Raw genomic sequence first — 15327 nt, forward strand, 5'->3', positions numbered from 1 at the left:
GACTCTTGTATCTAGGTACTAGTCTCTTTGAAAATTACTGCCGCTTTTAGCATTATGCATTATCATTTATAATCTTTGAAATATACATGTTTATCAATTTTAGCAATTTGTTGTGTGATTATTAGTACATTCACATGGCACTCTAGAAAAATGGACCAGTTCTTGATAGGTAAAAATATAATAAAATGTGGCCATTTTAAATATTTTAAAGGTAAATTTCTGATAACTGTCTGTGACTAATTTTAGTCAAATAAATGCTTGTGAATCATATGGGCAGCAGAGCCTGGGCTGCTAAGCAGATTCAGGGTTGGAGTCCCCACCCCGCCACTTGTTATCCTAGTCAGTTACCCGACCTTCCTTAGCCTATTTCTTCATCTGTAACTGGGGCAGAATAATAGACATATTATTACCATTATTATTATTGAGAAAGTGCATCTAACATTCAACACAGGGCCTGGCATACCATAAATGCTCAATAAATATTAGCTATGTTTTTCTCAACTATCTGATGGACTCTCTAATAATAATGTTATTATTTATACATAATATATAAAATTATATAATATATAATACAATTAAAACAAATTACAAAATATATTACTATACATAATATAAATTTTTTTTTGAGACAGAGTCTCGCTCTGTCGTCCAGGATGAAGTGCAGTGGCAAGATCTTCGTTCACTGCAATCTCTGCCTTCTCGACTCAAGTGATTCTCCTATCTCAGCCTCCCAAGTAGCTGAGACTACAGGCGCACATCACCATGCCCGGCAAATTTTTTGTATTTTTAGTAGAGACGGGGTTTTGCCATGTTTGCCAGGCTGGTCTCAAACTCATGATCTCAGGTGATCTGTCCAACTTGGCCTTCCAAAGTGCTGAGATTATACGCATGAGCCACCATGCTCGGCCTACTTTCCCCATTTGTAATAAACATGTTAACCTTTAAATTTTAAAGCATTGGGCTTATTAGGGAGTCAGGGGATTTCATACCCACAAATGAAAATTTGTAGGAGTGTTGGGTGCAATGGCTCATAGCTCTAATCCCAGTGCTTTGGGAGGCTGAGGCAGGAGGATCACTTGAGGCCAGGAGTTTGAGACCAGCCTGGCCAACATAGCAAGATCCCATCTCTATGTGACATCTCTATGAAATAAAAATTTAAAAATTATCTGGCCTTGGTGGCATGTGCCTATATCTTAGCTACTCAGGGGGCTGAGGTGGGAGGTTCACTTGAGCCTAGGAGTTGGATGTTATGATGAGCTATAAGCCAATGCACTCCAGCCCAAGCAACAGAGCAAGATCCTGTCTCTATTCAAAAAGAAAAAAAAAGAAAAAAATTTGTAGGGGCCAATAGCAGATATAGAAAGACTTTTACTAATATCTGTATCACCTGTGTTTAATGTTAGTGGAAATAATGTGACCTTATTTCCTAATGAGTGTAAAGAGTGCACTTTGGAATGACAATGAACCTCTCTTTCATCAGTGACTCTTGGTAAATATGTGTGACTTAAGCTACTGTGGGTGTTCAAGAAATGTGGCCGGGCACAGTGGCTCACACCTGTAATCCCAGCACTTTGGGAGGCCAAGGCAGGCAGATCACAAGGTCAAGAGATCAAGACCATCCTGGTCAACATGGTGAAACCCTGTCTCTACTAAAAATACAAAAATTAGCTGGGCATGGTGGCACGCGCCTGTGGTTCCAGCTACTCGGGAGGCTGAGGCGAAGAATTGATTGAACCCAGGAGGCAGAGGTTGCAGTGAGCTGAGATTGCGCCACTGCACTCCAGCCTGGCGACAGAACAAGACTCCGTCTCAAAAAAATAAACAAACAAGCAAAAAATTGGCCAGAAGTGGTGGCATGCACCTGTAGTCCCAGCTCCTGGGGAGGTTGAGGTAGGAGGATCGACTGAGCCTGGGAGGTTGAACTTGTAGTGACCTGGGATCACACCATTGAATTCAACCTGGGTGACAGAGTGGGGCCCCATCTCGAAAAAAAAAAAAAAGTTGAAATTGCTCATTGATCCACAGGCTGCAGAATGTTGTGTTAGCAAGCATGAAAACAATGTTCATCTCCTTGTCCATCTCCATTAGAGCTCTTGGGCAACTAAGTGCACTGTCAACGAACAGTAATGTTTTTTTTTTTTTTTTTTTTTTTTTTTTTTTTGAGACGGAGTTTCACTCTTGTTACCCAGGCTGGAGTGCAATGGCGCAATCTCGGCTCACCGCAACCTCCGCCTCCTGGGTTCAGGCAATTCTCCTGCCTCAGCCTCCTGAGTAGCTGGGATTACAGGCACGCGCCACCATGCCCAGCTAATGTTTTGTATTTTTAGTAGAGACGGGGTTTCACCATGTTGACCAGGATGGTCTCGATCTCTTGACCTTGTGATCCACCCGCCTCGGCCTCCCAAAGTGCTGGGATTACAGGCTTGAGCCACCGCGCCCGGCAAACAGTAATGTTTTGAAAGGAATCTTTTTTTCTGAGCACTGGGTCTCCACAGTGGGTTTAAAACAGTAAACCTTGCAGCCGGTCGTGGTGGCTCATGCCTGTAATCTCAGCACTTTGGGAGGCTAAGGTGGGCGGATCACCTGAGGTCAGGAGTTTGAGACCAGTCTGATCAACATGGCGACACCCCATCTCCACTCAAAGTACAAAAATTAGCTGGGCGTGGTGGTGGGTGCCTGTAATCCCAGCTACTCAGGAGACTGAGACAGGACAATCACTTGAACCTGGGAGGCGGAGGCTGTAGTGAGCCGAGACTGCACCACTGCACTCCAGCCTGGGCGACAAGAACGAGATTCCATCTCAAACAACAACAACAACAACAACAAAAAACAGTGGCTCACACCTATAATCCCAGCACTCTGGGAGGCCGAGGCAGGCGGATCACCTGAGGTTGGGAGTTCAAGACCAGCCTGACCAACATGGAGAAACCCTGTCTCTACTAAAAATACAACATAAGCTGGGCATAGTGGCACACGCCTGTAATCCCAGCTACTCAGGAGGTTAAGGCAGGAGAATTACTTGAGCCCAGGAGGCGGAAGTTGTGGTGAGCTGAGATGGCACCACGGCATCCAGCCTGGGCAGGAAGAGCAAAACTGTCTCAAAAAAAGAAAAAGTAAACCATGCTATAAATGATGTGCTGTCATCAGGCTTTGTTGTTCCATTTCTAGAGCACAGGCAGAGTAGATTTAGCATAATTCTTAAAGGCCCTAGGATTTTCAGAATGGTAATGAGCACTGACTTTCACTTAAAGTCACAACTGTGTTAGCCCCAACAAGAGAATCATCCTATCCTTTGTAACTTGAAGCCAGGCACCGATTTCTCTTCTCTAGCTATGAAAGTCCTAGAAGGCATCTTCTTCCAATAGAAACTGTTTCATCTACAACAAAAATCTGTTGTTTAGTGTAACCACCTTCATCAATGATCTTAGGTCTTTCAGATCACCTGATGCTTCATCTTGCACTTTTATGCTACAGACATGGCTTTGTTACTTCAACCTCATTAACCTCCGCTCGCTTCAAACTCTTCTGTAGTTTCCTCACCTGTCTCAGGATTCAGAGAATTGAACAGAGCTAGGACTGTGATCTGAATTAGTTTTGGCTCAAGGAATGTTGTAGCTGGTTTGATCTGTCCAGACCACTAAAAACGTACAGCAAATGATTACAAACAGTAGGGGAAAAAAGCAGATAAGACCACTATTATCTCAGAGGTTATATTCTTTGGGGAGGAAATGGACAATAAGCAAGTGAACAAATGACAGATGTAAATTGATGTGATAAAAAGGTGATGTGAAATCAATGTGATAAAGTGTGCATGGAGATACCATTAGAGTGACCAGAAATGTCTCCATGAGGCAATAATCTTTGACAGGAGTTGATTGACAGGAGCCAAGCATAGTTGAATAGTGTTGCTTTTAAAATCCTTTCCATTCTACTTTTCTACTTATAAACAAATCTAAATTCATGGCCATAAGTACTATTTTAGGGAAAATATTTTAACTTAAAAGCTTTTGCTCTCATCCTCCCCATTTTTTTAAACTGCAAATGTTGAGGCCATTATTAACCCAAGAATTCTTTTTTTTTTTTTTTTTGAGATGGAGTCTCTGTCGCCCAGGCTGAAGTGCAGTGGCAAAATCTTCACTCACTGTAACCTCCACCTCCCCAATTAAAGCAATGCTCCCACCTCAGCCTCCTAAGTAGCTGGGGTTGCAGGTGTGCACCACCATGTTGGCTAATTTCTTTATATTTTTAGTAGAGACCGGGTTTTTCCATGTTGGCCAGGCTGGTCTCAAACTCCTGATCTCAAGGGATCCACCCACCTCGGACTCGTACTCTCAAGTGCTGGGATTACAGACATGAGCCACTGTGCTGGGCTTGAGTTCTAGTAAAACCAATTCAGGGCTGACCCCCGGTGCCCTGTGAGAATCCCTTCTTGCTCTGGCAGCTCTCCTCCCCCATTATCTAGACTCTACAGTTTCCCTCTCTCCTTAGCTACAGTTTTCTCAATCTTGGGGCTCCAAAGCCCCTCTTTATTTTGCCCCTCCTGGTGCTACTTCCCTGTGCAAAGCAGTGCTTCCCGAGATCATAAGCCCCATGAGGGCAGGAACACTGCTTGTTATTCACTGCTCCATTCCCAGCACCCCTGAATTGTGCTGAGCAGAGAGGTGGCACTCAATAAATATTCATTCAGTGAGAAAACTTCCTGAAGCCACTAGGAAGGTAACCGGTCACGTCTCCAGATGCTTCAGTACTTGAACCTACTAGAAAGAATTTGTGGCCTACCTCCATAGAGATAAACATGATACCCATTTCACAAATGGACAGCTGAGTTAGTTCAAATAATCTAAGATCATAACTATTCTACCTAAAATGGTCTGACCCTTGGTTAGAAATATTTTTAAAAGCCAAGAAGTAGAAGCTATTGAAAAATCCAGCATAAAAAGAGAACATTACTCATGTCATTTAACATTTCTTGAAGATATGATGGATTTAACTGATGTAGAACAGTCTTCCTGGATAAATCCAACAATAAATATTTTGGTTTCCTGAAAACAAAACAAAACAAGCAAAATAACTGTTCTTGGCTTGAATCATAGGAATTCTTTGCTGGCAGCTCGGCCCAAGCTGATTGCATATGTGCTTTTAGGATAGGACTGGAGACTGCATGTGTGTTCTGCACAACAACCACGGACACTTCACATTCATTAAATAATAATGAAACAGGACGCCTGGATTTTTTTTCTCCTAGGTTTCTTCCTCATTTAAGTGACCTTGGACAAATCCATTCCTTCCCTCATATCTGATTTCCATCAGTCTGTTTCGGGATAATGTTTATGACTAAGATGCTCTGTGAGATCTTCAGATTACAAATAATAGTTACTGCCCTTCATCTATTAAAATTTTCCTCCTTCACTACTCTATGGGATGTTTGCTTGACCCTTCCATCGAAAACCTTCACACACAGTTGTAAAGCGTCAATACCATCTAGGGACGGTTCAGAGGCTCCAAACCCAATCAAATGACAAGTCATGGGATAACTTGGGCCATGAAAATCCGTTTCCTCTGCTACTGAGAACTGGAAAACAGGTACATGTACTAATCCTTAAACCATGTTTTCCTTCTTTCTGCCGTTGTCAGCCTCTTCTAAACTATGCAGAAGCTGCGGACATTTGACTATCCTATATTCGACAATGCTTCCAAAGCAATCCTACCGAAAACAGATCACACAGCCCCCACGGGCGGGCAGGACAGGCCGCCGGGCCCTGGTTCAGGAGCTGCGCGCTCCACACATTGTTTAGAGGCCAACGAGGCACAGCCATCTTGCGTCGGGCACCAGGGCCCGGGAGGAGAGCGAGCCCGGTCCCCAGATCCCGGAGGCCGGCACTGGCGAGGGGCTGCCCCGCACGCAGGCGGCCCGCCCGAGCCAGGCAGGAGTCTGAGCCACTAAGTTGACTGCTGTGGACTCGGGCCGGCCCCGCAGGACCCCGCCGCACTTGGCTGGTCGCGCAGGCGGGAAGGAGGCCGTCGGTCCACCCCTCCCGCTGCCGCAGCGGCCCCGTCCGACAGCGGGCGCGGGACGCCGCGTTCCGATTTGCCAGCTTCCTGCTAGGGAGCGTTTTCCACTGGGGCGCGGCAACCGGACAGGTCGCGTCCTCCCCCACCCACTGCCGCCCGGGTCTCCACGGGGGCGCGCGCCGGGGCCCGCGCGGTGGCGGCCCCTCCCTCCCCTCCCTCCCCTCCCCGCCGCGGCCCTAGTCGCCCGCAGGCCGGGCGTTCACCCGCCGCGCCTCCGCCCGCCGTCCCCTCCCCCCGCTTCCCTCCGGGCGCCCCAAACCCGGGCATCGGGGGTTCGACGCTTTGCGCGCCGGGAGCGGGATGGAAGTGTAGGGCCGGGGGCGGGGGTTGGCCGGGGGCGGGCGGTAGTTTCGGCGGGAGCTGGCGGCCCCTCAGCGTGTCTTTTGTGTTTGTACACACACGGCGCGAGGCGGCCGAGAGGAGGGAGCAGGCGGCGTGCGGGGGAGGGGCGAGCGCGCGCCAGCGAACTGGCGCGCGGGGGGAGGGGCGGGGGCGGGGCGCGAGCAGGGTTGCGGGGGCGGGGCCGAGCCTTCCCTCCATTGTGTGTGATTGGCTGGCTCGCGGCGCGGGGGCGGGGCGGCGTGTGTTGGGGGATAGCCTCGGTGTCAGCCATCTTTCAATTGTGTTCGCAGCCGCCGCCGCGCCGCCGTCGCTCTCCAACGCCAGCGCCGCCTCTCGCTCGCCGAGCTCCAGCCGAAGGAGAAGGGGGGTAAGTTTCCCAGTCTGTCCTCTTCCCCAGAACCGAGCCCTGCTTGCCGTCAGCCCCGACCCGGGCCCTGGTGGTGCCGGGAGGGGACCCGTAGCCCCTCCGCCTTAGCCCACAAACTTTTTGGCCCAGAAATGGAGCGAGTTTCCCTCTTCCCTCTGGCGGCGGCGGCTCCTCAGTCTCTCGCCGCCTCAGCCCAACAGCAGCAACCGCCGCGGCGCCGAGCCTGCTCTCCCTCCTCCTCCCCGCGCCCCTGGCTCCTCTTTCTTCGGTGATATCCCGCCCGCCGTCCCTTCCGCGGACCCCAAACCTTCACCACGACCCGCGCGGGCCTCTTAACTACTGCCCCCGGGCCCCGGCCCCCAGTTTTCGGGCGGGAAAGGGGTGGAAATCGCCGCCGCTTCGCACCCTGGGGTAACTCGCTTTTTGCTGCCTCCCCACAGTTGTTGCTAAGCTTCACCATCTTGTCTCTCTTCTCTGGTCACCGACCATATTTTTTCCCCCGTTTCTCTCTTCCCCATTTGAAAAAAGCAAGAATTTTTAAAAGAGGGACATTTTTTCCCCTTTTTTGGAGAAGCGAAAACTTGATGCATTTGAAATGCAAAAAAACTTTTGCATTTTGGAGGGCGGCACGTGGCAGGGGATCGGGGTATTTTCGAGAGATTTGGTGTTTTGTCTGTTTGGAACGGAATCGGATACGTTTTGCGATTGTTTCCATTTTGTTCTGGTCTGGGAGCCGAGTTGGTGCCTGCTCGAGGCGCTGGGAGCCAGACGGGCAGGTTAGGGGACCCTGTGCCGAGGGACCCAGAGGAGGCAAAACCAAAAGTTTATGTGGTGCTTGGGGTGGACCGGTCGGCGGATGTCGTGCCTTAATTAAAGCCTGGGTGCGGGGCACTTTTTATTCCACTGAGAAGCCTGTGAGGACTGGACGCGAGGGCTTTGTAGAATGCTCGCTGGTGGTAGCTGTTGTTCCTCTCTTGTTTTTTCGAGACGCCTTTTTGTCAACATAACGATATGTTTGTTGAACCGTACAACACCAAGAATATTTTCAGATATTTACAGCAATCCATCAACAGCCAGACGAAGGGGGGGCAGAGGGGGGAGTAAGACCTTTTTTGCTGTAATTTGACTCGATCCTCCAGCGGTATGTGGCTTCGTTCTTTTGACTTGTTTGTGGATGGAATGTTTACAGACATTTCTAATTTCTGCTTTAATTAATTAAAGAAATTGATCAAAGGCTGTTAAGAGGTCTTTTTGTTTTGCCGTTTGTCGCTCAGAATTGGCATTTCGAGAGAGGATTGGTATTAATTGCTAACAATTTTCTAGTACTCTAGTTTGTTTCAAGAAGTCATTTTGGGTAGACGTAATCTGCACCCTTTCAAATTATGTAACAATATGAACATTATTTTTTATACTGATCATAATTTCCAGATAGGGGGAGGGAGTGATCGTGATCGTGGCAGGAAAACTTGTGTGTTTAGTAGTTTCATATGGTGATTTGATTTTTTTTTAATGCTGGTAGGTAAGTAAGGAGGTCTCTATACCATGGCTCGTACAAAGCAGACTGCCCGCAAATCTACCGGTGGTAAAGCACCCAGGAAGCAACTGGCTACAAAAGCCGCTCGCAAGAGTGCGCCCTCTACTGGAGGGGTGAAGAAACCTCATCGTTACAGGTATTAAAAAAACGAAAAAAATGGGACAGTCTCTCTCTTATGTATCCATATAATTTAACAAAAGATGAATAACAGGAAAACTTTTTGCTTTAGAGAAACATTTTTTTATTTGAACACATACTGCTTAAATACATGTACTGTGTGATCATTTATATATATAAATTTTAGTATTGAGTTTTATTGGAAACGTTTAACTTTTAAGCCATAATCTGACCTAGAGGCCTAAGGAGACGTAGTACATCACTGATAATGTTAATGGAATATATTGACATTTTATTTAACTTAGTAATTCTTTAAAAATAGTTATGTGTTGCCTTCTTGAATACACTTTTGAGGATATCTTTCCTAGCTTTTGGCAAAGTGATTTAATCGAAATGGGGTGTTTTATAAGATTCCTACCCCCTCGTTTATTTGATTAGCTTATTTCCTTCTATATTAGCTCATTGGATTGTGAACTACCTGAGCCACTGTGTTGTTAAGGGCATCTGCCATTAGAGGGCAGAAGTTGCTCAGACTTAGGTAGCCTCAGCAGATATTACCATTAACCTAAAATAAAAGCTCATACAGTGGAAGAAGTCAGTCAGAATGAGAGGTAAATTTCTTTCTAACAATTACTTAAAAAAAAACTTTTCCACGTGGAAGGAACACTACACAGTCGTATGTATTTAAATTTAATAATTCTTGAGGAATGAACTGTAGTCAGAGTAGAGGTATTCTGGGAAATAGAACTTAAATGCCACAAGTATATTTTTAAATGAAGTTCATTGGGTTGTGTTGGTTATTTTTAAGGGCTGTTAAGATAATAGAGGGTGCAGGTGGGAAGGAGAGTGGTGCTAAGTTGAGAAGAGTCAACTTTATTAGTAGCCTGACAGTACCTTCCAAGGTTTTGATACCTATATCACTTTAAAAAATGAAAATAAATAGGCCTTTGGTAAACTCCTTGTTAAGAATGTATTTTAATTTCATGCTTTTTGCTAAAGGTATTGTTACTCCTGCTAGACTGGAATGTCATCATAAGTTGATCAGTGAAATTTGATATTGAAGCTGAAGAATTGTTGGGTGGTTTGTTTTTTGAAAAATAACTGCATTTCTTTAAAGCTGCCCACATTTTATGCTATTTATGTTTTTGGTAACTTTCTTTATTGTTAATTTTTTAAAGGCCTGGTACTGTGGCACTCCGTGAAATTAGACGTTATCAGAAGTCCACTGAACTTCTGATTCGCAAACTTCCCTTCCAGCGTCTGGTGCGAGAAATTGCTCAGGACTTTAAAACAGATCTGCGCTTCCAGAGCGCAGCTATCGGTGCTTTGCAGGTAAAATCATGGGTGGGGAAGACTCAGTTTGTATTCCTGTTGTGTACCAAGAACAGTTCTAGAAAATTTTTGAATATGCTTTTATATATATATATGTGTATATATATATACACATATATATATATATATTTTTTTTTTTTTTCCCTCCTCTGTTTACCACAACCTCCACCTCCAGGGTTCAAGTGATTCTGCCTCAGCGTCCAAGTAGCTGGGATTGCAGGCTGGCACTACTATGCCTGGCTAATTTTGTATTTTTAGTAGAGACGGGGATTTCCCGTGTTGGTCAGGCTGGTCTCAAACTCCCGACCTCAGGTGATCCCCCTGCCTCTGCCTCCCAAAGTGCTGGGATTACAGGCATGAGCCACTGTGCCCACCCGCTAATATCATTTAATCACAAGCCTGTCAGGTAGCTGACATTGTGACTTCACTGTTGAGACTTCAGAAAGGTTAAACTGCTCAAGGTCATGCCCATAGAAAATGGCAAAACCATAATTTGAACATCTGACTCCAAGGCTTAGTGCACATTTCATTATACCATTTAAAATTTTGAAGGCCGGGCGCGGTGGCTCAAGCCTGTAATCCCAGCACTTTGGGAGGCCGAGGCGGGTGGATCACGAGGTCACCAGATCGAGACCATCCTGGTCAACATGGTGAAACCCCGTCTCTACTAAAAATACAAAAAATGAGCTGGGCATGGTGGTGCGTGCCTGTAATCGCAGCTACTCAGGAGGCTGAGGCAGGAGAATTGCCTGAACCCAGGAGGCGGAGGTTGCGGTGAGCCGAGATCGCGCCATTGCACTCCAGCCTGGGTAAGATGAGTGAAACTCCATCTCAAAAAAAAATAATAATAAAAATAAAATTGTGAAACATTGCACTTAAAAAAAATATTTAAATAAAAGCCTCTGATTTGGTTTATCGATGCTGTAGGACATTAAGAAGAACTGAGAGTAGAGGTCTATATTTGTAGTAACAATTTCAACCAACAGTGCCTAGAATAAAAGAAATGTCTCTTTAGTTCCTGAAGAAACAGATACAGAGAGAGCTTAGTATCTACCATGGGAATAGCCAGTATTAAAGAATTATGCATTAAGATGTAAAAGGAGCAGTGAGTGGAGGATAGGATTGGATTGGCAAGATGGGGGAAACAGTGCCTAAAGGTGATACTGGACATGTAAGGAGGCAGGGATTTGCTTTGTGGTTTGCTGAAGGGGAATAGGGATTTCCACTTAAATGTGGAGCATGTTGAATTTAATCTTAATCTCTAGCATGTCAGGATTTAGAGAAATACTATTCTTGAGATGTTTATGTATTTGAGATATTTGTGCTGTATGTCAAGACCAAAACTTTGCATCTGTTGCTTCAGTATTGGCAAAATAAAAGGAAAAAAAAAAAAACAAAAAAACAAAAAAAAACAAAAAAACTTGAAATTACTACAGAATACTTGATAAAGGTATATAGGTGTAATTAACATCAATCACTTAAGTAACCTATTTTATATTGTGTGGTTGGATTCTTTAGATGAAAGTATCCCAGAATACAGTAAAGCTACCGCCTACATCAGAAGCATGCAGTTGGGGCCGTTAAAAATGCTGATTGCTAGGCACCATTGCAGACCTGAATCAATCTCTTGATGAGGGGTGGAGGAGGGGTATCCAGAATCTTAAGTACACTCCATTGGAGGATTTTCAAGGCTGCTGTTGCTGTGCCGGGCTTTTGCTTTATGTGTGAGAAAGATTTGATAGGTGGATTCCACCCTGAAGTGTAATTGGTCGAGCTGTTTCTATGGTTAGTCTAAACTTCATTTGATTGGTGTATTCCAGGATTAGGCATCCATTAAATTCTCAGTGAGTTGCTGAAATTTCAACTAACAAAATCTTGCATTCTGTTACTTAAAACTTTATTTTCTGTTTTAATAGCCAATTATCTTCAGTTCTCATTTCATTTATTACTAAATACAGAAATGTTACTAAGATTCCCAAGCACTGGTACAAAGCTGCTAATATTTTCTAGTTAGAACTATGCTTAAAGAACACAATACCGTACTTGAAAAGTGCAGCATTTTTTAGCTTAAATGTCAGTAATATAGCCTTTTAAATTGAGTTTACTAAACAATCTGGGTAAAAGACTCATCTTTCTAAAATTATTCGTGTGTAAACTTCAATTGTTACTATTACATATTTGTCATTAAGTGTGGTTGTGTTGGTTTTAAGCAAAATGTTCACCTCTTCTGTCCACAGTTCTCTTAGCGTTAGCTCTTTATTGGAAAGAGTGATCTTCGTAACAGGTTTTTGTGTTTTGTGTTTGCTTTTTTATGCATATGCTTTAGTTCTCTTACAGAGGGAGAATTTGTTAATGGACTAGGATAATAGATTGCAGTTGAAGTAGAAATCCAAAGGTTACTTTCTTTTTGGCCTTAGAATTACACACTTTACAACTAAAGGATGGGAGGGAGTCCAGTGAGAATGGTAGAGAAGCTAGTCTCAGCTTGCCATAAGTAATCAAAAATTGGTCTACTTAAAATTTAGTCTTTGCCTTTAATGTCTGAGAACTTGAACTCAAATATCCTTATGTTAAATGGACAGTGTTGCTTTGAAATGGTAAAGAGCCAGACATTGAATATACTCAAAATGTCCTAAACTATTATTTTCTTGTAGTTTTGTTTTTTCTTTTGCCGTTAACTCAATTCATTGGGTCATAAATTAATGTGGCAATCTTTAATTCCCATTATAGTCTTAATGTTTTAAGGGACTTCTGGTTACTTGTAATAGAATTGGAAATGTATGGGTTATGGTTAGATCCTCTCTAGGAGTTGAATCTTTTCTCAGAGCTGACCAGACACAACCCTTATAAACTAGCAGCCAGGTTCTAAGAGCTATGAGAGCCCCAGCTGCTCCATGCCACATCTGAATAGTTCTAGGTGATACCACTCTAGGCCTCAGAATCATGGGACCTGATGGTTTGCCCACCTAGTAGCTTGTGCCACATTTCACAAAAGCATTCCAGCTTTCCATAATCCTGAGGTGCCAGGTTAAGCAAAATTAAACTTTTCTTTCCTGTGAAACTTCACTTGTAGTAAGTGATATGTGTTGTGAGCCCCTAAGGAGGCTACAATATGCCATGTTTTCCAGGCTTTCTATCCACTTATAAAATAGGTTAAGAACGAATCTCTGAATATTAAGGACTTTTGCTTTTTAATACCTTTGGAATAGGTAAGATGTGATGGACTAATTGCATAGAATAGAAACATATTTTTTAAACTAGCAAATACTGAAAATCTACTTGAGGACAAGGTATTTTGAGTATAAAATTAGATTTCTAATATCAGGTAACTTAAGAGCACCAAAAAATGGCTAATAATGCAAAGTCAGTGTGAGCACCAAGGAACTAGGAGTTCAGGGTTGCCTGCACTGGCAATGAGAGTACTCATTTTTTTTTTTTTTTTCCTTCATGGAATAGTCTTGAGCTGGGCCTTAAAGTGTAGATGAGTAAGACTTAGTTCTTAATAACAAATGCTGAGAAACACACATGAAGATAGTTCGATTTGAATGAAAGAAACTTCTATAAGAGTAGTGATAACGGCTAAAAAATGAAGGTGTAAATGTACTTTTCAAAAATAAAATAGTGTAAACCATTTGAGTTCATTATTGGTTTGATGATGCTTTTAAAGGGATCTCAATAATTTTATTGCAAAGTCAAAACTTTTTTGTGAAACAAAAAGGCCTGTATCCTGTTTTGTGTTTTATGTAGCATTGTGGGGCTTAAATTGCTCTGTTATTTGTGTGTGTGTTCTTAGGATAAAAATAGCAACTTAAAGACTATTTTCTCCCTTAATATATCTTGAGCAGAGAAATAATTTTTCCTTATAGAGAAAGAGAGAGGGCCGACTAACCTATTATTTCATGCTCCAAATCCAAAACTGTTGGATTCATGATTTTTTGTTTGTTTTTTTGAATAGAGATGGGGTTTCACCTTGTTGGTCAGGCTGGTCTTGAGCGCCTAACCTTGTGATCCACCCGCCTCGGCCTCCCAAAGTGCTGGGATTACAGGCATGAGTCACTGTGCCCGGCCTGGATTTGTTATTAATTTTTAAGATGGTAATTTCTCCATTTCAAAATGAGTAAGCAGGACGGGGATGGTGGTTCACACCTGTAATTCCAGCACTTTGGGAGGTTGAAGTGGAAGGATCACCTGAAGTCAGGAGTTCGAGACCAGCCTGGCCAACATGGTGAAACCCTGTCTTTACTAAAAATACAAAATTAGCTGGGTGTGGTAGCGGACCCCTGTACTCCCAGCTACTCAGGAGGCTGAGGCAGGAGAATTGCTTGAGCCAGGGAGATGGAGGTTGCAGTGAACTGAGATTATACCACTGCACTCTAGCCTGAGCTACAGAGCAAAACTCCATCTCAAAAAAAAAAAAAATTAGTAAGCAGATGTTTTAACTTAGACCAAAAGATTCTCAGCTTTTCAGACAACTTTTTTGTAGAGACGGGGTTTCACCATGTTGACTAGGATGGTCTCGATCTCTTGACCTGGTGATCCACCTGCCTCGGTCTCCCAAAGTGCTAGGATTATAGGCGTGAGCCACCGCGCCCGGCCCAGACAACCATTAAGTATACTAGCAATTTCAGTTATGAGTTAATTCTAACTAGAAATGCCCCTTCTTCCTCTTCACAAGCTACCTGTCAATGAGTGATTCATAGACCTGTCATTCTTGAGTGGTAGTAGTAATAAGATAACTTGAAAGGATCTTCTAGTCACGTGGGAAAAACAAGGGAGATAAATACTATTAGAGAACAACAAATGCTGTTACAAATAGGGGTACATAGAGGAAAAGGGACTTTGTAGAGGACAGGGGCACATCTCTGAGGCATAGATCAAAGTATATAAATAAGGAACTAACTTGTGAAATGTTCTGGAATCAAAAATACTCTCATGATAAAACAGATATAAAAGGGAAGGTAGATGAGCATGTGATAGAAACCAGTTGTTCAGTATATTATACTACTGGGCAAGGCAGAGGTTCAGCTACTGTGTGAATGGGATTCAGAGTGAGGAGACTAGGCTAGGATGGGGTATTTGGATTAGACATGATTCTGTTTATAAGAATGAGAATGTTAAAGAAATTGGATTTCTTGGCTTTATTTGAGACATTTCAGTTTATTAGAAATCACATTACCATTAATTGAAGTTTCTTAGTAACAAAGTAATTTAACTTGTGTAACTTGATAAAGATTTACTGGCTTAAACTTTGGGGTTTTTCATAAGCTGCCTTTGAGCTTTGTCCCACAGGTTTTAAAATGTAAGCATTTGATAAAATTGTCAACATCCTGCAGAGCCATTTTTTTAAAGGGTTTAAAAACCTTTTTGTTTTAATTCATATAGTTGGGTCTTAACTATTGGCGATTACACCATTAATTTTTCTTCATTCCTTTTGCAGGAGGCAAGTGAGGCCTATCTGGTTGGCCTTTTTGAAGACACCAACCTTTGTGCTATCCATGCCAAACGTGTAACAATTATGCCAAAAGACATCCAGCTAGCACGCCGCATACGTGGAGAGCGTGCT

General features: G+C 43.5%; 1 protein-coding gene across 1 annotated transcript; it reads left to right on the plus strand.

The window, feature by feature from the left end:
- Positions 1–6640: 6640 nt before the first annotated feature.
- Positions 6641–15327, plus strand: LOC116559033 (histone H3.3; the record flags this gene model as incomplete). Its single annotated transcript, XM_032289437.1, has 4 exons — positions 6641–6781; positions 8301–8451; positions 9611–9764; positions 15202–15327. Coding segments are annotated over exons 2-4 (408 nt in total), but the record flags the coding sequence as incomplete, so codon positions are not given.

The sequence above is a fragment of the Sapajus apella genome, unplaced genomic scaffold, assembly GCF_009761245.1.
Source record: "Sapajus apella isolate SASKATOON/1434 unplaced genomic scaffold, GSC_monkey_1.0 scaffold22, whole genome shotgun sequence".
Classification (NCBI taxonomy): domain Eukaryota; kingdom Metazoa; phylum Chordata; class Mammalia; order Primates; family Cebidae; genus Sapajus; species Sapajus apella.